Consider the following 23,604-nt stretch of genomic DNA (forward strand, 5'->3'; position numbering starts at 1 on the left):
ACACAGGCATGGGGAGGGGGGCACTCATCCAACAGTGCATTGGCAAAAGGGCTGTACACAGTACATGTACGATTACCAATATACAAACACAGAATTTCCCCATGGCCACGTGGCCATTCAAGGATTAGGCAATTTATTATTGCCATCAGTCATTTGTGTTGAATTGTTGACACTTGACTGCATATTTTAGGTTTCAGATTTTGTACCTAAACCACCTGAAAAAGAGGCTTACATGTCCATAGGAATACAAACTAGATGTTTAAATAATTTAATCAAATGATGTGAATTATAAATCTCAGTTACATTTCTCCTGCCCTGAGGGTTTAAAGGCAATGAAAAAATTGCTGTCAAAGCAAAATAATGCACACTTTTAGTAATGACAGTAAATGCAGTAGTTGTGTTTTATGATTTATTCACAGCTGGGCTCAAAACAATGCAGTCAGTCGTACATCTTAAAAGTGAACAATGCCTGCCATTACCTAGCGGTGGGAAAAAAATAGAAGATGTTTACAAATCCCTCGTGGCCTTTTAGTTCATCCACATAATGCACTTTACATTCTGAAAGTAACAACCCACGAACAAGTGCCGTGTGAATTTGTGGAAAAAAAAATCTGAACTCGTGAATATCACAACTCTAATTTAGTGCATGACATTGTTTTTTTGTCACAAGTTTTAGCCACTGTGCTTACCCTTATTAATTTTAACACACACTTCCGGACATCTTGTTCCCAAGTGTAACATATTCTCCGCGACATAAGATGCACTTTTTCCCGCTGTAATATAAAGAAAAAGTCGGGGAATCTTTAATAATCTGCTAGGTGTGTATGCGAGATTAGATTGGTAAAACTTGAATGAAACCAGGCGCAAGTTTGGGGTGCGTCTTACTTGCCGGAGCATCTCATAATTCGGAGAATACGTTAGGTGTTGCATGAAGATGCTCACTAGCTCAGAAGGCGCGGAACGACTGGTTGGGAAGGAACCCCAGTTGCAGGAAAGACAACTGAGCTTCGCTCTCAAGTGCGGCAAGCTCCTGCACACTCGGCGCCAGCAAGTCCACATGGCCCTTGTAGCCGCCGCTGCCTGCCGTGGGGAAAGAAAAAAAAAACATTCACACCATCGTGAGCGTGAGCCTTTTAAAGGCCAGTCTGAGTGATATAGCCAGGTGGCTCAGAGATCAGAGCATTTGGGCTGGCAACACTGAGTGCATGGGTTTGATTCCAGGTAGCCAAATCATGATTAAACTGGGTTCTCAATTATAGTGAGCTGATCATCACAGCTTGTTCACCAATAAGTGCATACAAATACATTCCAACAATTTGTACTTAATTCGCTCCAAGAATGCAAAATTCAGTTTCACTGTCAGTTTCACTGTCCTGCGATGAATATGAATCTCGCATGGCAGAGAGGGTGGGAAAATGCTGTGCGGAACAATGGTAATTTTAATACAGTTCAGAGGTAGCTCTGTGATATCTATTTCCATTGGCTGTTCTCCATCATGGTGGGTAGACACACTACCCTGGGAGAGCTCTGAATGTATACTTCCTCTTATGACATGATGCCAATAGCACAATCAGGTATAATGGCTAGTAAATGTCAGTATTTCTCTCGAGTCCCTTTAAATTGTAGCATCATGAGTTGCTATTTGTCCACGTTTAGAAACATGCGTTTAGATGAGTTGGCTGCAATAAAATTCCACGTAAGTCACTTCGTTGAGCTATCATTTGTGGCCAGGTCACTTCTGAAGAAGAACAGGTCAGTGGGCTTTACCTGGTAAAATAAAACGTTTGGTTTCAGTTGATTTATTTTTAGTGATTTGCTTACCTTTCCTATACTTTGCACTCCTATCGTTTGTTGTTGCAACTTTCTGACCCACCCCGACTGGACATCTGTAGGGTCAACGGCGGCGTGGTGTATTCCGCAAATATGGCCGACTGTGAGGGCGGGCACAAGCCGGCGTGAGTAGGTTAAACGTTGAGTTTTATAAGGGCACCACGGGGTGACCAGCCCCTCCCCACCCTCCCCACCCAGCCCCTCACCACCCTCCCCTCCCCACCCATCCCCACCCTCCCCACCCAGCCCCACCCCACCCTCCCCACCCAGCCCCTCCCTCCCCTCCCCACCCAGCCCCTCCTTTCCCTCCCCACCCAGCCCGTCCCTCCCCACCCAGCCCTCCCTGCACGACGAACACAATAATCCCCTGTGGGCTGGTGTAACCAGGAGGTTCCTACCAGTAAAAGAGCTTCATAGCTCATCGTATTACTCCAGGATAAATAAATATCCAGATTAGGAAAGGTTTATGATCTCATATCATGCTCGATGCCCTGCCTTGGGGGGACCATGTCTCCATTCCATTACCATGTTACAGCACATTGTTCTGTCAACCCCTGATGCTTCTCTAGGCTCACACAGAGGTTTTGAAATAAAATCAATAGTTTCCACTTTGGGTCGGGAAAAATTGTGTTGCTCTGTAAAAAAAAAAACCACTCCGTGCGGAAGCTTAAAGTTCCACGAACAGATAAAGTTTCCAGGGTTAATGTAATCCCTTTCCAAACATTACTTGTTGAATAATTAACATTTTTCATAAGCAAGAGGAAGGGAGGAGTGGAGGAGTTAATGTGATCGCCACGCTTTAATAACCATAAATAAGCAATCGCAGCACTTCCTCGTGTTTTCCAAACGGGAGGCAAGGGATTCTTACCAAAGCTTATTCGACACATGCATGGAAACTGAAACACTTCACCCTTATGGCACTATGTAGCTCATGCAGAGATTGATATACTGATGAGGGTGTTTTTTGTTGTTGTAAAAGCAGCACAAAGGTCAGTTGAGGGAAAGGAGATCAACACAGAGGTGGGAGGAAGGCTAATAAGGGCTTTTGAAGATGAAGGATTATATTTTTGTTGTGCTGATTCATAGCACTCGAGGACCAAAGCACAATAATGTGGTTCCTTTTTTTTACAAATCAGGTTGCCGTTATAGTTAGGAGACTAGCAGCACCGATCGATCATCTCAAGTTTTGAGGTGACAGATTTAGGGAGTCAATGGCTACAGTGATCAAAGCATCAAGTAGTGACAGCCATGCACGGAACTCAGGATGAAGCAGTCGAGGAGTCAAGCAATTATTAGCAGAGTGGAGTCATGAAGGCGTTCAGTGATAAGAGTTCTTGGGTGACGGCTATGAAAGGAGGCCGGGTGCGTGGCTGGAGTGGTTATAATACCTCCAGCTGCTTTCTTCTGGCCGTACACCACCTTCCCGTCAAACTCATCCGCAGGCACTTTGATGTCTGGCTCCACCTGCTGGACGGTGATGCCCAGGTGCTCCTCCACGTCTGCTAGAAGCTGCGTGTGTTTGGGAGTGCAGTGGTGAGAACACTATCTCACTCAAGCGGCTCAGACTGTGAGTCTCTCTTAAAATTGAAGTATATGATGAGAAAGACGATTTGTAAAAGTTATCATCTGAAACCATGCCTACAATCCAGGGCTTTGGAGAGGAGTTAATTGCAACAACTTGCAGTGGCTTTCACCCACATTCTCTTGGCTTTAGCATAACTCTTCAAAAAAATAACCTGAAAATGTCAGTTATTGATAATATTGTGCCATATTTCAACTCTATATGCCGGAAAACCTCCACATACATTTCCTAGGCTTACGTAAAAAAAAAATAAAGAAAATTACCCCCCAATATTTGGGGAGACAAATTCTGATATTTTTTTGCGGGTTTCTTATCATAAGTAAAGACTCAACTATATTGTTTTCCATATTGTTGTTTCCCAGTGCTTACAAAAAAAACATAATTGGAATTTACGTCACTCACAACCATGCTTCTTAACTCCAAACCTGCAGGGCTACAAGGTAGTCAGTAGAGGGAAGTCGGGCAAGTATATTGCTCAGCCATTTGTACAAAATTTTTACATCCCATCTGCATAAGTGTTTCAAATTCTTCTATTTTGTATGCAAGCATTTCGTTACAATTCGACAAGTGCGAAAAAATATTGCACCTTGTTAAGCAGGGGTTGAGCCTTAATAGTACCTGGATGGGTGTCCACAATTCATGAACAAGTTATCGTAGGGCTGTGGGATGTGTCGGGCAGTAGAGGGAAGTGCAAGCAAAAAGCATTGCTCTACTGTACTTCTACGTCCACGAACCCACACGAAAAAGCATGAATTATGGGCAAATAATCCCCAAAGCCAGCATGGCAATGGGGGCCCCTCATCCAGCGGTGAATTGACAATACCGCATAAATTGTACCGTACACACGCTCACCTGTTGCTCGTTGTACCAGATGGTGCAGCCACCTTCATCCTTCAGCCTCGTGTTGTAGCAACCGCGCCCGCGGTTGGCGCACACGTGGTACCACACCTGTGCGGGTGATCACAGTCAAACTTGCAACTTTGCTAAATAGTTTGCTCGTGACTTACTCCCATTGTATTAACTGTTTGTTGACGCGAAATTATTTTGTAATTTTCAAAGTAGACATATGTCTCACAGTTCTCGCCCAGTTATAAAGTTCAAAAACGTGTTTACTTACCTTTTCTTTTTCCGTTGCTACCAAGGAGATGGCCAACCCCATTCTAAAGCAAGCAAAACAAAAAGTTTCAATATTGGACATCAGAGTACATGTGTTTGAAAATGTTTAAGAGCTATACGCATCACACCGTACCTCTCAGCTCTGCCTACTCTGCCAATGCGATGGACGTAGTTCTGCTTTTCGTCGGGAAGCGTCACGTTTATCACTGAAAGTGCACAACGTTTTGCACGATTAGTCCTCGACACTAAAACGGATACACAACCCCGGCGTGGTATTTTGTTCGTGAAAAGCCAAAGCGTCTTTTATATTTGTCATGGTGCTGTGGGCAAGACTGACCAAAAGGAATCCCAGTAATATCGATCCCTCTTGCTGCAACATCAGTACAGATCATGAATCGCACTTCCGCTTTCTGAAAAGGAATTCAAATAAAAAAACGGAATATTAAAGGCAGTCGATTGAAAGGTTGCGTGCAATCTGGTAAGGTGTGGGTATTCCCACCTCTTCCAAGATGTCTAGCCAGTGTGGAAGAGTAGGCCAAATACACCCTCCAGAAGGGCTCTCTAGAGCGCCCTCTCAGAAGCCTCTTTCCACCAGCAGTGGCATGAGCAAGAAATTCCCTTTAACTTTTAGTTTTAACGTTGCAGCCTCATACATTACGCAATTTAAATAATGGTTGGTTAAAACCCCTTCAACACTTATGGCATAACTGGTAATTACCTTAAACCTTTCCAGGTTGATTTTGCGTTCGTTTGGTTTTCGGTCGCTGTGCAGGCAAACGCAGGAGTACTGGTGTTGTTTTTTGTCGGGCCCTGCGAGTGGAGGCAACTTTATTGGTACAGCAAACATAAAATATGACAAGCGCACCAAAAATGCAAGTCGAAGAATTCCCCCTGCTAGAGTGATCGTAGAATGGTGCTCATCTCCAATGACAGAATGGAGCCCAATCCTGGAAAATTACACATTCCAAAATCAGGGGCAAAATCTATTGAATGCATTACCAATATTGACTTTTAAAAAAGTTTGTAATGATTTTGACCCTAGAGGGATCAGTTAATGCCCCCACCCCACAAAAAATTAAACTCACAACCTTTCCCATGTAATTTAAGCATTCTAACCATACCATCACCCAACAGCACATGCAAAAACTACAAGCCAGTGCTGAATCGCAACATCCTGTATTTCACATGTAAGCTCAGACTTATACAAACAAGAAAGATCATGCATATGCATGGCTTATGTAATATTTTCCAAAGTCTTTTTCGATGTTTGACATTGTGAGATGTCACATGCAAAGTCGTTTTTGTTGCCAAATTTTTGGCCAGCCCTAATATCAATTTGACTGGCTTTCTGTAGGCCAAGTCGCAAACAGCAACAATTATCATAAAGAAGATGTAAGATTATCTTTTCAAGAGTCATCATACGCTACTGTTACAGACAGGCAGAGCTAATGCATGCATGCTTTCAACATTAGTCAGAAAGTGTTCACAAAAACAGACTTAACGGAAGCACGTGTGGCACATACCTCCTCCAAATTTAATCATGTACTGCTCCAGGTTGTCGCAGTCGAGTTTGGTACGGCAAAAGATGATCGCCTGGTCCATCTTATGCTCACGAATGGCACACAAGACGTACTCGCCTTTCAGTAACTTGACGGCCTCTGACCACATCTCTACAGCGGACATGCGAACGAGCCAGTTGTCACATTTTCAAGTATTTCAGCGTGTGCTAACATTGGTCACAGGCATGCTGTCAGATTAAATTTGTCTTGAGGTGTATTTTTTTCAGCATTTTAAAAGTATCAAAGTAAAAACAAAAACTTACCAGAGCTGTTGGCTCCAGGTCTTGTATTATCCTTCTGATGCACACCATCTGTCTGAAATGTGGAACAAGTGTATTGCAGTGTTACGTTTTGTCAGTGCCAACTAATATGTCGAACATTTCATCAAAAAACTTTTGGTACAGCAAAAATGATGCGTGGGATTCATTCAACTTTACTGAGCACAACAAGATTTAGTTTGTGTTTGGGAAAATCGGCACTTGTAGTTACATAATTTGTATACACAGGTCACTTGGATTTGGTTGTGACAAAGGCATATATTGGCATATGGCAAATTATGCAAATTATCTTTAACAAAAACTTTTTTTATCACTGGCTCAAGACTGCAAACTGACATAAGGACTGCTCCACTTCTTTTACTTAGGGAAAAAGGCACATTTATGTAATTCACCACAGAAAGTACAAGTGATCGCAATAGAATTGTTCACTGTGTGCCAAATAGCTGAGTGGCGATGGTGCCTTGGTCTGCGGTTCCCATGCGCATCACGGTTGCCTGTGAATCAATGACGTAACCAACCAGCGTGCAGGTGTGCAACTGCACCGGGGACCTTGGGTCAAAGGGGCCTAGGGGACAGGGAGCAAAGTGTCGGGGGGGGAAAGAAATTGGACAAGGAGGCACCCATTTAATTCCTTGCAAAAAGGCCCATGCCAACTGCACTACTCTTCTTCTGCTGCTGCTGCTGCTGCTACTGCTGCAGTTGATACCATAATGCGGTTGCTGGTCAGGCGCTCCCAGGAGCGGTCGGCCTTGGGATTGACAGGCACCACCACATGGTGCACAGACTCGGGCACGCAGTCCTCCCCCTTCAGGTCCACCCAGATTGGGAAGTGCATGATCTTCTCGGACAGTTTCTTCACATCGAAGGAATGCAGGGTGGCCGAGCACACGATCACCTGCAGCCAGCGGGGGCAGACACACATGATGAGGTGAAAGGATTGGGATCATGAGTGGGAAACCTACAGGCCAGGACTCTATTCAGTAGGGACAATAGCTACAAAGGCCACACATTGAAACGGCCCGCAAATTACACCGCTGCAAGCATCGGAACTGCACTAATTGGTTACTAATAGGCAAATCATATTTACTAGACAACACTTTCTCATTTTAGAGCCACGTTCAGTAACTTCTGGCACCACAAAGGCCTCTTGCAGTGACAAGTAACAGAGTTGTGTGTGTTAATGTGACACACTTTGGTTATTTAGAAGCCCTATTCGACCCTCAGAGAGGAAAAGGTTTCCTACTCCTTATATAGATGCTGCATAACATGGGAAGGTTTTGTTTGTTGTGTGGCATACAGCAACCACTTGGCCCAATGCACGTGTTAGCAGGAAAATAGCACTTGCTGGCATACATTTGTGAAAATTTTGCTCATTTTCAAACCAGCAACCACATGCATGAGGTCCAATATCTGTCACAAAAGCTAGATTAAATTTTATTTAAGCAGGAAGGGCTCGATGAGCTATTAGGCTCCGTTTCAACGGTGTCCTGCTACGGTGCATATGGTATACAGTATAGATCTTAATTACAATTGTAATAAGAGAGCGCCATCTCCTGCATTATTGTGGGGGTTACAGTTACAGACTGATACAGTCCACGGATTATCCATAGTAGGGTTTCTATCTGGGGGAAAGGTGATCGATTCTAGATTTGAAGCTTTCGTGACTGCAAGGATTCATACTTAGGTTTTTTCGGTAAAGTCACGTAGGTAGAAAAATTAAAATAAATAATAAGGCAGAGCTACGTGACCTTACCGAAAGGTGATTGGGCAGCTCTAGCAGGGAAGCCTCTGGAACTTTCTCGAATGTTCCAGGAGGGGCGTGGCCAGAGGCGGGGCTTAGCCTCTGGGGAGTGAATATAAGCCGGGGGTACAGCAACGTTAGGGGTCGGTGTTTGGAGATCGAAGAGGAGCTCCCCATCGCTGCTGCCCACCATCTCCACCTACCACGGGGCGGCTCGACCTCCAGCCGCTCCCTAGCGCGCCGCCAGCCAGCGGTGCGTTAGCGAGCGGGGTGAGCGCCACGTAGCACGGGGCAGCGCAGCCACGAGAGCGGGTCGACATCCGCGGAGAGAGAGAAGTGGCTGTACCGAAGATTTAATAAATACCTTGAAGTTACGTACCGTGTCGGAGCCACTTATTACACAATCGTAGGCAAAGCATTTAACAAAAACACACAATCACACTATATTATCTTATCATGGGTGCAGCTGACTGTCGGTTAAAATGAATTTTTGTGTCCAGTGTTATTTAGTCCAGCGTCCATCAAACCTGCAGTCGCTTGCCATCTGATGTGACCTGAGGGATCTGTCTGTGGAGACGTGTGATGAAGTCAAGGTTTCCTTGACTTATCAGCCCATCCTGCAAAAGCCAAAGCCAACATTATGAATGTATTATTGTCTGTGAGCACAATGGTGAATAAACAAGTATTCTATTATTCCATTGCTTTGCACGTAGGCTCCAGTGTTGCTTTCATGTTAAAAGAGTGATGTTTGCTGCATTCATTAGCTTTGTCTTCAACTAATTACACTACATATATAATTAATGATAAATAATCCACTAAGTGGCCGCACTCACCGCTTCATCCAACACAAAGAAGCGCACTTGGGAGACTGACAGCTTGCCAGTTGAAACGAGATCGTCAATTCTGCCAGGTGTTCCAATAACAATGTCAACCTGAAGGCACATACCAAACATGCACAGCATAATAATACATTCCTCGTGTGTACCTTTGGTGTCACTTATTTATTTGAAGCTTACACTTTTTCTTTGGATCCACATTCAACAGATGATACGTAGCATAAAAAAAAAACTCGGATGCCTTTCAGGAAAAGGCATTTACACTCGGTGTCAAGTTACCATTTGAACTTATTGTTTTTTTTATTCATGGAAATAAAAAAAAATAGGTGCAAAAAAGACGTACCCCATCGATTATGCCCTGCAGTTGATCTTTTGCTGCCACACCACCGATAATGAGCAATTCTCTGAATAAGAAAAAGTAAAAGAAGCATTGCTGTAATTATGACATTTAGGTCCTACATTGGTATTCATAGAGAGAGAGACAAAGATATTTCCACACTAAAACAAGCATGGGGCAGTAATCATCTCTACTGGCAACTAAGCTTCCCATGTCTAAAACTCCCCGAATAAATCGAGAGTATCCAAAAAAAGGATTAAAACACACACTTCCGATTGTGAGGCAGGTGCTGACCAGTGCCACTTAGTAAAACGTTGTTGAGCAGCACATTAGATGAATCGCAATAGTTTTCTTTTGTCCAATCCACTGCTGGATGAAGGCCGTGTCAGTCATGGGGTTTGTTTTGACCATGCATCCAAGCTGATCAATGTGGGTTGGTGAAATGGTCGGGTAGGTGGTGGTGGGGAAGGAGCTGTACCAGTTTTGATATCACTGACTGCTAACGTAAGCCATGATAGCCTCGTTCATAGCAGTGTACAAACTGCTGTGCCACGCTCCCCATATACTAAACATGGGTTGGCTGAAAAGTGTTGAGTAAGACCTGGGAAAGAGTGGACTTAAGGGGTTTTTGTGCAGTTGTATACCTCAGTTTTGGGTTGTCCACATGCTTCCTGAACTGGCAGACGTTGTTGTAGGTCTGCTCTGCTAGCTCCCGCGATGGCTCAATGATAAGAGCCTTGGGAGCGTTGGGCTGGTTCTTGGGCTGTGCCATGGCCGTGCTGCCTGTGTAGAACAAAAAAAGAGAACATGCCAAGTGTTGCCGTTCACGGAGCGGACGATATGGTTTCGCTTGCAGTAAGCAGTACACCTGTGTCACAGAACATCTCTGGAAGATCAAGCAACAGACAATGCTTACCCATTTAATGCCGATTTTTTTTTATTACAGAGTTTTTAGCAACCCTTATCAATTTACCCAGTTTTTTTTCTAGACTAAGACCTGAACAGCAACTCAAATTTATACAAATATTTCACTTAAATTGGATTATTTTTATGAGTTATTGTGACCCCATGGTACAGAAAAAATAGCACAGTGCTAATGCAATAGCACTTTAAACTTTAGTCAGATAGCATTCGTCGGGACCTAAGGAGTCGGTATAATCTGTACCCCTGAGTGCTCGTGGCTGGGCCTTGCTGCTGCTGCTACTGCATTTTGTATGTCAAATAACCTGTGTCATTGTTTCTCCAGGACCACTTATTTCAATGAAAACACATCCACTCGATGCAGTACTCACCTCTGTATTCGGATGTAGCTGTGCAGTTCTGAGGTGCTTTGGCCAGAGCGATGTAGCCATCCTTGGGTGGGAACTTGAAGTCTTCCTCGCCCATGTTAAACTGCAGTTCTCCATTCTACAGCGTAGAGGCAGGGCATTTATTTTAAATAGAGTATTAAGCAATGATTTGTATTGGTAGGTGTGTATGCTTGTTTGGTAATTATAACATCGAACATATAAGTGTATTTCCCAGGGAAGATTTTATGATGGTAAATGTACAGCCCTTCTTGCCAATCCACTGCTAGATAAGGGCCTCTCCACACCATGTGGGTCAAGGCGATGTATTTGACTAAGTCACCGTGCGGGTTGGTGAAGGCTGAGAACCGAGTAGAGGTCAACGATGGATGTTCCTGTACTGCCCTCTGCTGACAATGTGAAGAAATACTGTGACATGTATATATGCCGAACTTCTTTAACATCATACGTAGCCAACCGTGTTAATCAGGTGGGAATAATACACTCTTAAAATCATTAAGGTCAATAACAAGCCAATACTCAAATATTATTTTGAAACATAACTCCAATGATTTCGATAAATATGAAGAAAGTAAATCACTTAATGTTGTTACCTTCAGAACACAGGAAGCAAACATAGCTTGGCCCTTCAGAGGTGGAGGGATTTCAAATGCCAAACCCAAATCTACGCCTAAAAGACAAATAATCAACAGAGGGTTAAAAACTTATATTGCCATGTGACATTGCCATGTGCATTTACAGATGAAACAATTGCATGTTATAGAATGATGACATGCCAGTTATTTTAAAATATTAAATCAACCTAAATTGTATTGTATGTTTTCATGCTGTCACTATACAACTTACCATTTTTGGCAAATTTGATGGTTCCAGCATCCATGTCAATGTAGGATCCCACAACGTCATGCATTGTGAATGACTAAAATACATAAACAAACGAGGATTTTCACACATTTCGGTTTTACCAAAATTGAATTATGAATCATTTAGTAGAAATGTAACGATGCATTCACATCGAGTCTTGCGCTCACGATTATGCATTGAATCACACGTGCAAGAATCACATATGTTATATGTAAAAGGTTCACGTGACCATTGCAGTTAACAGATGCCACAAGTTTCATCACAATGTAAATAAGTATAACCCGTAAAAACAAAGTTTTTCACTATAAATCCTTTATATGCGTGGCAGCGAACTTAATATAAAGGATTTAAAAATACATTCGCCTGTGGAGGACGCGGGGATCGATCCCGCGACCTTTGGCATGGGAAGCGAGGGCGCTACCAACTGCGCTACTCCGCCACGGCCTGTGGAGGGGTTACGCTCTGGGCTCTTATACTGTGACGTTCAGCCAAAGCGATGAATGAGTTCTATTTGAATATATGTAAAATACAATTTTTTTGCCTAAAAAGTGTACAATTTTGGGATTTTTTTTTCACGAACATTAATTGTCTGGCACAACGAGTCTGTGTGGAAAATGTCAGCTCGATTGGATCACGGGAAGTGGGTTAAAAAACGAGCGAAAGATTTGCACGGTCCTAAGCAAGCAAGCAAGCACGCAAGCAAGCAAGCAAGCACGCAAGCACGCAAGCAAGCAAGCAAGCGAACTTAATATAAAGGATTTAAAAAGACTAACTGAATGACAGTGATTAGTGACAATTTGTTTTTATTGCCAGGAAGGTGAATCGCTATACCCACTCTCATTTCGCTTTTCTGTATTTTCATTAAACCATTTTTAAACAGAGTGATATGACTGTCTTGCATTCTGCATATAGCAATTGTCTGACCGTATTAATCCGGCATAATTAATGTATTCGTTTTTGCACAGCAACATAACCACCATTATGGGTATCAAGTAGCTAAATAAGTACGCAAGGCCATGGCATTTTCTCAATTGGGAACACATGAAATGCACACCTGTATTTGTTTTTTTGTTTATTATGAGAGCACGTTAAATTTAAACAAATTGTTTGATTAAATAATAAGCATGCCATTAGCTGCAAAATATATTTTGGACTAATTGACACGGTGCAATAAATAAATGCAGCTTATAGAGTCATAGCACTGGATATATATGTTCTGTGAGCATTCATAAAGACAAGAGTCATCATTATTGATTATAGAATAACATTGTTCATGTGTGAACATATTGGCCCTTTAAAGCATACTTTTATATTTACTAGTACTTTAAAAGAATATGAATAACATTTTACTTACCTCTCCATAAGTGTCGAACTGCTTGTTGTTGGATTTCTTCCCCGTTCCACCAAACCCAAAACCAAACTTGTCAGTGCCTTCACAGAACGCAAGCAACACGGTAACAATGTGCTGGGTGTCTTGAGCATGGTAATTATAATTTGAAGGAAAAAAATCACAGCTAAATACAAATCCTGATTTAATTTTACGAAACAAATTTTACATGAAGTAATCATGTAATGTAACAGTAAAAAAGAAAAGAAAAATCTAGTTATCTAAAACACCACTTAAAAGATAGTTTGGTCTTAATAGGTAAAAATAAAAACGAATTTAGGGACAAAATTGGGGGACACATTTAACAAACCAAAATGGCACTGTGTCTCCACTACAACATAGGGAATTAAAGATTGTACAACAAAAATATTTTACCGACAGGCATCTCACTTACCCAAGTCAAGAGCAGCTTTTATTGTGGACCAACCCACACGGCACAAACCTTCATCGTTGCACGTTATTTCATAATAGTATTTTCCTGGAAGAGAACATTGGGAACATTGCAGTGAGATCTTGAAATGAGCACATAAAAATTCTGCACATTTCTCTATGAAGTATGTCAAAAAATATTTTTACACAATTCAAGCTAAATTTATGCTGTCAATAATTTTTCATGTAGTAAATGCTGCAAGTTGCCCCGGATGAAAATGAATAGCCACCGTGTGACTATGGTGATGAATCGCAGACCATGGACCACATTGTCCAGCACTGCACATTTTGATCATTCACTGTCACCATTTTGGACCATTACAGACAGCGCCAACTGGCTCGATGACCTTGACATGAAGATATAAACGTTTTGATCAACTCCCCACCATACGAAAGAAGATGTGTTCAGGGTAAACAATGTCATTGTAAGGATTGTATGCATGTACTCGTCATGCAATGCATGACAAGTAATAGATGGCTTTGCTCACCTTTGGTGACACCTTTAGTGGAGCGACAGCCATGCCAGTCCTTGAACTCTCGGCTTTGGCAGCAGAGTCCATCAGGCCCAATTGCTGTAAGTACACATATAATGACGTGCAATCTTCGTATCACATGAAGGCCATTAAAAGCATAAACATTCATCAACAATTACATCAATTAGAAATGTGCACAACACATCAAAATGTTGCAATAATAACAGGTACTCACCGAACGCAGTGCCCCTATCATATGGGTTCATCTGCCACTTGTTCAACACTAAAGAGGCAAGGAAAGGGCATTAATGAAGCAATATTTGTTTTCATTACACATGTATTTTAAAATAATGACAGTTTGTGTTTTTCTCTATTAAACATTATTTCAGGTTGCTTTAGGATTGGAAATATCAGTCTTAAAATTCCAAATAAATACAGAGTATCATTAAAATCATGTTGCCTATTACACCATGTCCCACATATGACAGATTACTGGGAGAAACTCCATAAAATGTAAGCTAAAAATGTAAATCGCACTGCAGAAGATCAAGAACTAAACAGCATGAAAAGCAATGGTTAGCTATGTATCTTAGCTATGTTTCCATGCTGCGAAGTAACGTCACATGCCCGGCAGTTCCAGTTTATTATCCACTGTAGCATTAATGAAACATTGTCCATTCCAGACATGGCTTGTGACTTTTAGTTGTTTCAGCGGTGTTATTTTTACCTTTCTTTATTGTAGCCACATAATATATATTTTTACGTATAAATATCGATATGAATATTATCAGCTGTAAATGGGATATAAATATGGTCTCGATGGAATGTATGCATGTTGAACTTATTTCCCACTGTACATAGCCAACCTTGCTAATCGGAGGTGCGAATGGGCTTGTTTATAAAACATATATATATCAGTGGACCACACCCCTGAATTAGCCCAGTATTTGGAAGACACACTGATTGATACCATCCGATATAGTAATGTCTTGCTGATCAGAAGCTTACCTGCTGGTTTGGAACTCACTGAAACTTTTCCTCCTTTTCCCTCCTGCTGGTCCTTCAGAGTCTCGTACACAATCTGGATGACGGGGATGCTGAATGCCTGAATGATTAGGAAACAGCATCACAATGCAGGCAAAGCATAACTTGCCAACACTACCGATTTAGGCAGTAGGCTGACGATTTTTTTTTTGTTACCATATACCAATTTCCAAAGCTAATCATGCCACTTGATGAAAAAAACATTTAGCAATTTTTTGCTTTGAAAATCAGTGTGCGGTAAAAGGTTTTACAAATCAGCAGCTTTCAGCATAAATCTTTCGGTTTGCAAGTGGCAATAAACACGACATTTTGAGAGAAAATGTTAAATAGTTTGCGATTTTAGTAAAGGTGTAGAAAGTAAATATAAAATGCACGTGCAAAAATCATTCAGGTGTTTACTTACTCCAGTTTTACCACTGCCGGTTTCTGCAGCCTAAAAAATATAAAATACAAACTCGTTTATAAAGTGAAACGGCCACGTACAACAGTCAAGAGAAAACCACCGTCTTACAGTGCAGACTAATGTGTTTGACATTGTGTACATTATTTTGTAGTGTAATTCATAGTCAATTGAAATTATTTCATACCATGAGGACATCACCACCTCCAAGAATGAGTGGAATAGATTCCGCCTGAATGTCTGTTGGAAGTCTGAGGGGTGGAGTGGAGATGCACATTGCAGGATTTCAATACATTTGCTGACATCTTGTGCATCATATTCCTGTCTCAATATCCTAATTTGAGGTAAACATTACAAAATGAGGTAAATATTACAAAATGGCATATCATAGGCTGTACAGACATCTAGAGCAATGCACTACAAACCCAGTAACTTGATTTCGAATCCCAGCCACGGTTTATATCAGTGGCGAGTATGTAATATTTCACATGGTTCTGAGCCACTCCCTCACTAATTCTCACTGACCATCTTCTTGGTTCTTTCGGTAAAGTCACGTAGAAGGGAAGTAATAAAATAATAAAAATAAAACATAATAAAACAATTCTCACGACGTTTCGGCCACAACGCAAGCAGCCATCCTCAGGCGAAGAATGAAACACCCCAAGCTTGGAGCGTATATTTAAGCTGGGTTAGAGGGGGGGGAGGTGGGAAGAAGAGCGCCTAAACAAAATAATTTGCATATCAAGAGGAATTCAGCATATGGAAAATGCGTAGGAGGTGGGCGGGGGGGGTTCCAAATCAATACTATGCCCGTGCATTATGCAGGATTAGCAGCATCAAAGGGGGGGGGGGGGAAGGGGGGGAGCATTAACAAAGGAAAGGAATGTTAATAGTATGTAGCTGTAGTTACTAAACAACCACGTAAAAAACTACAGTATAAACTGCATGACAAACTAAAGTATAAACTACATAGCATCATCAGTAAACTTACTATACTCTACAATAAGCTGAGTTACTAACAGTAAGTAATACATGAAAAATTCTACGTTGTAAAAAATTATATAATATGCTTCCATCTAAACTTTATTCTCTTACATCACACGCGTCTATACCGTACTATATACTTCCATAGGCAAAACCAACATTAAATTACATACTGTATTGCTATAAACCACCCTATACCTTATACATGTTTAATATAACACTATGTATTATTCTACCCACCCTAATGTGTATCAAAATGGTTTATTACGTCCTTCCAGTGATTGCTAAGCCAGAATCCATCTTCTCGGTTAAAATTGTCTCTGTGTTTGTAAATGTGGATCGCCTCATGTACGAATCTCTCATGATAGCCAGATGGCTTGCAGAGAACCTCTGTCTTGGAGAAGTCAATGTCATGTGAGCCCACTGAGTTGTAACAGTGATCTGCCACGGCTGAGGTGTTTGTCCTACAGTGTTTCAGGTCAGCTTTATGTTCACGGATGCGGTCCGAGACATGTCGTTTGGTTTCCCCAATGTAACTGCTACCACAGAGGCAACTTAGTTTGTAGACACCAGGGTACTGTATGTCTGGAACCACATCTTTTACAGATGGTACCAGATCACGGATTTTATGTACTGTGTTGAATCGGACCTGGATCTTGTGTTTAATCAGGATTTTGGAGATCTTTTTTGTGACCCCAGCAATGTAGGGTAAGGTGATGGTCTTGAAAGGCTCCTCAACAGGATCCTTCTTGGTGGTTGGAGTGATGGCTTTGCGGATTTTGTAGTCGGAGTAACCATTAGCCTTAAGAGCTTGGCGTACGTGTTTGAGTTCACTGGAAATGTGTTCATGGTCGGAGATGCATTGGGCTCTATGATATAGAGTCTTGATGAGGGAATTCTTCTGGGATGGATGGTGGTGGGAATCCGGTTTTAGATAAGCATCCGTGTGGGTGGCTTTCCTGTAGACAGAGTGGCTCATTGAACCATCAGGTCTCCTTTTGATTAGGACATCCAAAAAGGGTAGCTTGCCATCATTTTCGACTTCCATGGTGAATCTGATGGCTGGGTGTATGGAATTGATATGGTCGAGAAATTGGTCTAGAGCAGGCCGGCCATGTGGCCAGATGACAAAAGTGTCGTCTACGTACCTCTTCCATAAGGTCGGGCGTAGAGTGGCAGTCTGGATGGCGTCCGTCTCAAATTTCTCCATGAAGATGTTGGCTACAACCGGAGATAAGGGGGAGCCCATTGGGGTGCCCTCAATTTGCTTGTAGAAGGTTCCATTCCAGGTGAAGTATGTATTGGTTAAGCAGTGTCTCACCAGGGGGGGTACCCCAGCATTCAGTCCTTGATGAACCAAGTCTTCAATGATTGCGATGGTGTCAGGCACAGGCACCTTGGTGAACAAGGAAACCACATCAAAACTGACAAGCAGGTCGTCTGGGGACAGGGCAATCCCCTTGATTGTTGATACCAGGTCAGTAGAGTTTAGTACTGCAGAGGTGGTTTTTCCAGTGAAAGGCCGTAGGATTTCGGACAAAAAACGAGCCAGTTTGTAAGTCGGGGAGTTGATAGTAGAGACAATGGGACGAAGAGGTGTATCTTCTTTATGTATCTTTGGCAAGCCGTACAATCTTGGTGGCCTGGCTGCAGAAGGTTTCAACGAGAACTGTTTGGTCTGATCAATTAATGCGGTTGAAGCAGAAATGATGTTGTTGGTTTTGGAGACGAGGCTGTTGGTGGGGTCTCTTTTTATTTTTGTATAGCTGCCATCGGTGAGTAGTTCTTGAATTTTGTTGTTGTATTCTATTTTGTCCATGATGACAGTGGCATTGCCTTTGTCGGCTGAGAGGATGACAATGTCATCCCTCTTTTTTAATTGAGCTAATTCAAAACGCTCATCTTTGCTGATGTTGCTAGCTGGCATCTTAGCGTTTTTGAGGGTTACAGAGATTTCCGATCTTGCCCCTTCCCCCCCCCCCCCTTTGATGCTGCTAATCCTGCATAATGCACGGGCATAGTATTGATTTGGAACCCCCCCCGCCCACCTCCTACGCATTTTCCATATGCTGAATTCCTCTTGATATGCAAATTATTTTGTTTAGGCGCTCTTCTTCCCACCTCCCCCCCCTCTAACCCAGCTTAAATATACGCTCCAAGCTTGGGGTGTTTCATTCTTCGCCTGAGGATGGCTGCTTGCGTTGTGGCCGAAACGTCGTGAGAATTGTTTTATTATGTTTTATTTTTATTATTTTATTACTTCCCTTCTACGTGACTTTACCGAAAGAACCAAGAAGATGAATCCCTGCAGTCACGAAAGCTTTAAATCGAAATCTCACTGACCAGTGTGGCAAAATATGGTCAAACAACCACCATGACCGACAAGGCATGGGGAGGCCTTCAACCAGCAGTGCATTGACAAAGGGCTGTACAGTAAACGATACGTACCTAGAAAACAGCGCAAATATTAAATCCGCGAATATTAATATTTAAACTTGTGGAAAATTGTGTTAGGGTGCATAAACATATATTAAGTTTAAACCTATAAACTGTATGTATATATTAATGAATGCATACATTTAGTGATTTAAATTATCTTTAATGAGCATAAACCTATTTAAACGTGCAAATATCAATGAATGAATAAATATCTTAATTCCATCTTGATTTGAAACTTTCGTGACTGCAAGAATCCATACTCTTTGGTTCTTTCGGTAAAGTCAAGTAGGTAGAAACATATCTTCATTCCAATACATTGTGAAGGACAGCACTCGCGTGTAAAGGCACACTGTGGGAGATCAACTTTCACGCTTTCACTATCTACACCGCTTCCATGCCTCACGACTTCTTGTCAGGTAGTAGCATTCTACAGCCGCGAATATTTAAAACATAACGCTGATAAATTTAAACAGCAAAAAAGCGTAGCGATTACTGCACTTTAAGTACACACATGTACTGTTTATACTCTATCGCTTGTTGTTGTTTTAGTAAGTGCTTTGTATTCAACTAAAATATATGCTAAAACAGAGCGACGATATGAAGGATGCTGTTGTAGGATGTGTGCAGAATGTGGACTCACAGCCAGCCCATCTCCTCCACGGCCTGAGCAATCTCGGGCATCACACCCATCTCTGTGGAAACAGAGGTGAATATTTAGACATTGATCAAATGTATCTCGTGTGCATACTAATAGGCTCTTGTTGCAAATAGCAAATTATATTAACGGTAAAAAGTGGGCTTGTGCAAGAGACGTTGGTAGAGTTAGATGATGGTCAATATTAAGGATGGAATGTCTACAAGAACGTTAACCAATGAAATAAAATGATGAAATCAGCTCGTGTGTTGTAGGTGCTGGGTGGTTTGTTGTGTCAGAAGATCATGCGATGACGATCACTTGGAAAAGACCATCATCCAGAAATATACTGAGTACGGCTGATATCATTACAATAACTGACATAGCGATTAAACACCAGTAATCTCCATAACAGTACCTTTCAAATAAGGAGATATGACTTAACGTTCCAAAACCGCCCACAAAAAGTGCTTTATTTATTTTCATTGCCACATTAATATATCTGGGGCGTGGATTTCATCCGAGACGTTTTAGTGGTCAAATAATTATTATTTATCGCCCCCTTTTGGAAAGTGTGTAACGCTTTCGCAAATGTACGTCTATAGGGGCCATCCATTTAGTAAGTACGCAAAAATCTGTCAAAACTTGACCCCTCCCCCCCTCCCTGTACGCACGCGGACTTTTTACACCCCCCCCCCCCAACCTGAATCCTATAGAACGGCCGAATTTAATCCACGCAGAAGGCCAATGTAGACAAATTATTATCGAGGCTTCACCGCCCCCCCCCCCCCCCCGTTTCCTATGGGTACGTACATTATACTAGACCCCCCATACGCAAGAGTACGCATTTGGGTTAACCCCCCTCCATGCGTACGTACTAAATGGATGACCCCTTATGCGAGGGATGTCATACTATAGGCAGGTTATACTGGTAGGAACGAAGTGGACCAGACCACCAATAGATTAATGTGTCCGTCCGTCCGTCCGTGTATCAACATCGCCCCCTACTGCAAACACTTGGCATGACCCTGTCCGACAAGATGGCCGCCCGCTCCCCCTGCGATCTGTGAACTAAACAAGATGGCCTTCGCTTCCGGCGCCTCACGGCAAAACTTTAAACTGCGCTTCAAATTTACTTTACTGAAACGCAGCACGTTTTTTTAACACAGATACATTTATTAACACAGAGACGAGATACATTTAATCGCCTTATTTGTGCACGAAAAGCACGGCGCGGGGCCTAGTGCGGCAGGCTTCGCGAGGCCTAGTGCGGCAGGCTTTGTGAGGCCTACTGCGGAAAAGGCATCGCGAGGCCTACTGCAAAGAAGGCTTCACGAGGCCTAGTGCGGCAGGCTTCGCGAGGCCTACTGCAGAGAAGGCATCGCGAGGCCTACTGCAGAGAAGGCTTCGCGAGGCCTACTGCAGAGAAGGCTTCGCGAGGCCTACTGCAGGGAAGGCTTCGCGAGGCCTACTGCAGAGAAGGCTTCGCGAGGCCTAGTGCAGAAGGCTTCGCTAGGTCTACTGCAGGGAAGGCTTCGCGAGGCCGAGTGCGGCAGGCTTCGCGAGGCCTACTGCAGAGAAGGCATCGCGAGGCCTACTGCAGAGAAGGCATCGCGAGGCCTACTGCAGAGGAGGCTTTGCGAGGCCTACTGCAGGGAAGGCTTCGCGAGGCCTACTGCAGAGGCTTCGCGAGGCCTAGTGCAGAAGTCTTCGCTAAGTCTACTGCAGAGAAGGCTTCGCGAGGCCTAGTGCGGCAGGCTTCGCGAGGCCTAATGCGGGAGGCTTCGCGAGGCCTAGTGCAGAAGGTGGTGGTGGAGGGTGGTGGGGTGGTGGGGTTGGGTGGTGGTGGGGGGTGGTGGGGGGGTGGTGAGGGCTGGTGGGAGGGGTGGTGGGAGGGGTGGTGTTGGGGGGGGGCTGTCAACTGGTGTAGGAGGCGGTGCACTTCTCTGCTTCAATTTTGTTGCGATTTATTATCTACACACAAACAAAACCACCGAGAAGTAAGACGCGCCACCCAGCCCTGCCACCCAGCCCTGCCCCCCCCGCCCTCTCCCCCCACCAATATTTGAGTGATATTATAATTAAAAACAATGATGCAGCACCCCCGCTTTTACATTAGTAAGCAAATCACAGCAAGATGAGTTTTTTGCACACTACGGGCAACACATTTTCTCCAGTCACTGCCTTAAACCCGTTCAGTCGACCGAGTGGAACAACAGAATAGGCGGCTAAATACGGATTGAGTGGCACATAGAACACATTCCTGCGGAGGGAGCTGGTAGGAACGTTGGGTTGCTCGGTCAATGGCCAGGGTCAACGGCGGCATGGTGTATTCCGCAAATATGCCCGACTGTGAGGGCGGGCACAAGCCGGCGTGAGTAGGTTAAACGTTGAGTTTTATAAGGACACCACGGGGTGACCAGCCCCTCCCCACCCAGCCCCTCCCCACCCAGCCCGGTCGATATCCCTGTACCGGTACTAAGTATTATTCCTACCAGCCCACCCCGCAGGGTCCTGTTATCTAATTGAGGCAATCTGTGCAGTTGTGTTACCCAGTCGTATACACGCGTTTTCTTACACAAGCAATAAACTAATCAATGGAAGTGACCAAACATCGCAATGCAGCACCCTCCTGGAAGCAAACCTTACGGTAAGACTGAGCGAGGCTTTACTGGATAAGAGGCACTAACTATTACGGTATTCATGTAACAATGTGAATAACTAAACTACGATGTCCACTAATCGTTTGGCCCACTCAGACAATGTATTTTAATTCGAACCTAGCAAAGAAAACCATTAAAAACTTTAATTTGGCGTTTCAGCTTTAGTAAGGAACCATCTCACCCACTTTCACGTTTATTTGACGGTCATTTGTCTCATCAATTGTGTGTAAATTTGTGCGAATTTCTGTACAACAGTATACAAGTATTTTGCGTTGGACAGCATTTCCACGTGTTATTGTACGGCACAATATCACGGAAGACAACCCCATAGCCGTACTCTGTACTACGCTGCCCGCCTTCAACGATTCATTTAGCAGTGGATTGACGAAGGGGTGCAATTGTACAATCCACCGTATCGAGACACACGCATTGACAGACCCATTCGCGTTGGCCTAACCCAGTTAAGGCGCATAACGCAAAAATATAGCGACGCCACAGAACACAGTCACAATTCGTCGCACGATTGCTGTTCGTAGGCAATCCCAACGCAGTAAGTTCTCTCTACAAACGCCGTCAGTGTTGTTGCTGTAGTCGTATCGCAAGTAACAATTCCTTTCTTCACAGTGAACTCACCCGAGAAAGCCGTCATGATTGCTGCATGCGGTGGCGTCTAAAATAAAAAAAAATCGCGATTTGTAAACCGCGACCCGGGGGGGCTTCCGTAGCGTTTTAGATTTATTTTTAATAGATTGCCCTGATCTCTTGAGTTTTCTCCTGGTTAACGAAGTCAATGTGAATCTAAATGCCGTAAAAAAGGCAAACTGTTCCTCAAGTATTAATGTAAAGTCCTGTAATTGCTTGCCACGTCAATACTGGCGGAAGGGGCCTCCATGAGAGGGAGCTGCACAGAGCACATCAAGCGGTATTAGTCATCCAGGGTCGATACATTAGCGACAGAATTTGTGGCAAGCCGGTAGTGAGGTTGTGTGCTTTGTTTTGTTGTTGTAGTATCACGAATAACGATTCCTTGATAACCACGAACTCACCCGAGAAAGCCGTCATGATTGCTGCATGCGGTGGCGTCTAAAAAAAATAAATCGCGATGTAGATTTCCTAGAGCGGATACGCAGAGGCCGCCGCTGTGATTGGTCGAAGACGGGCGCAGGTTGGCGCGCATTCGCGTTGGGAAATCTGAACGCGTGGCGGTCGTGTGAATGATTCTGTGACGTCATCGCACTACAACTCAACCACCGACGCCCCGCGACGTGTCGCCATACGGTGACGTCACCTACGGCACCTGTGACAGCAGGCCCAGGTGCACTTTTTGAGGCCACGTGAAGTTGTCGACGTTATCGCTGCTGAATGGAGGTCTCGGGATCAAGAACCCAGCAGGTGCAATGAATTGTAGCTGACTGAGATGACCAGTATATGCCAACTCACCCCCCCCTCCGCCACTTCCACGTGTGTTGCCTCACTCAAGATGCCCGCCGATTGTTTAAGCACAATTACGTCACGCTCAGTTGCACATTCGCTTTAACGCGTGCGACGGAGGTGTTTAAGCACAATGACGCCACGCCTAGTTGCACGATCGCTCTAACGCGCGCGCGTGTGACGGAGTTGTTAAATCACAATGACGTCACGCCCTGTTGCACTGTTGCTTTAGCGCGTGTGACGGAGTTGTTAAAGCACGATGACGTCACG

General features: G+C 43.5%; 1 protein-coding gene across 2 annotated transcripts; it reads right to left on the minus strand.

The window, feature by feature from the left end:
* Window positions 1-395: 395 nt before the first annotated feature.
* On the minus strand, window positions 396-23,075 carry DDX1 (DEAD-box helicase 1). 2 transcript variants are annotated; one of them, XM_078856727.1, is made up of 26 exons: window positions 22,950-23,075; window positions 19,247-19,298; window positions 15,371-15,434; window positions 15,187-15,216; window positions 14,748-14,844; window positions 13,975-14,022; window positions 13,755-13,838; window positions 13,232-13,315; window positions 12,805-12,881; window positions 11,433-11,505; window positions 11,180-11,256; window positions 10,572-10,686; window positions 9,924-10,062; window positions 9,286-9,346; window positions 8,940-9,038; window positions 8,634-8,723; window positions 7,072-7,260; window positions 6,351-6,402; window positions 6,052-6,198; window positions 5,247-5,338; window positions 4,866-4,938; window positions 4,662-4,734; window positions 4,530-4,572; window positions 4,265-4,360; window positions 3,219-3,339; window positions 396-1,080 (listed from the first exon to the last, which is right to left on the minus strand). In XM_078856727.1, exons 1-26 carry the CDS (start codon window positions 22,963-22,965, stop codon window positions 947-949), a joined length of 2,226 nt encoding a protein of 741 aa, XP_078712853.1. In that variant the 5' UTR covers window positions 22,966-23,075; the 3' UTR covers window positions 396-946. The 2 variants fall into 2 exon arrangements, with proteins under 2 accessions (XP_078712853.1, XP_078712852.1); XM_078856726.1 differs by lacking the exon at window positions 22,950-23,075 and adding an exon at window positions 22,537-22,624.
* Window positions 23,076-23,604: the final 529 nt, after the last annotated feature.

Source organism: Lampetra fluviatilis, chromosome 5 (genome assembly GCF_964198595.1).
Source record: "Lampetra fluviatilis chromosome 5, kcLamFluv1.1, whole genome shotgun sequence".
NCBI classification, from domain to species: domain Eukaryota; kingdom Metazoa; phylum Chordata; class Hyperoartia; order Petromyzontiformes; family Petromyzontidae; genus Lampetra; species Lampetra fluviatilis.

What these genes read in the sequence shown, in the direction of transcription:
- DDX1 (XM_078856727.1), bottom strand. An exon ending in TGATAGGGGCACTGCGTTCG is followed by an intron (nt 13,839 to 13,974) that starts GTGAGTACCTGT and finishes GTGTACTTACAG; the next exon opens with CAATTGGGCCTGATGGACTC. An exon ending in TGCAGGGCATAATCGATGGG is followed by an intron (nt 9,039 to 9,285) that starts GTACGTCTTTTT and finishes ATGTGCCTTCAG; the next exon opens with GTTGACATTGTTATTGGAAC.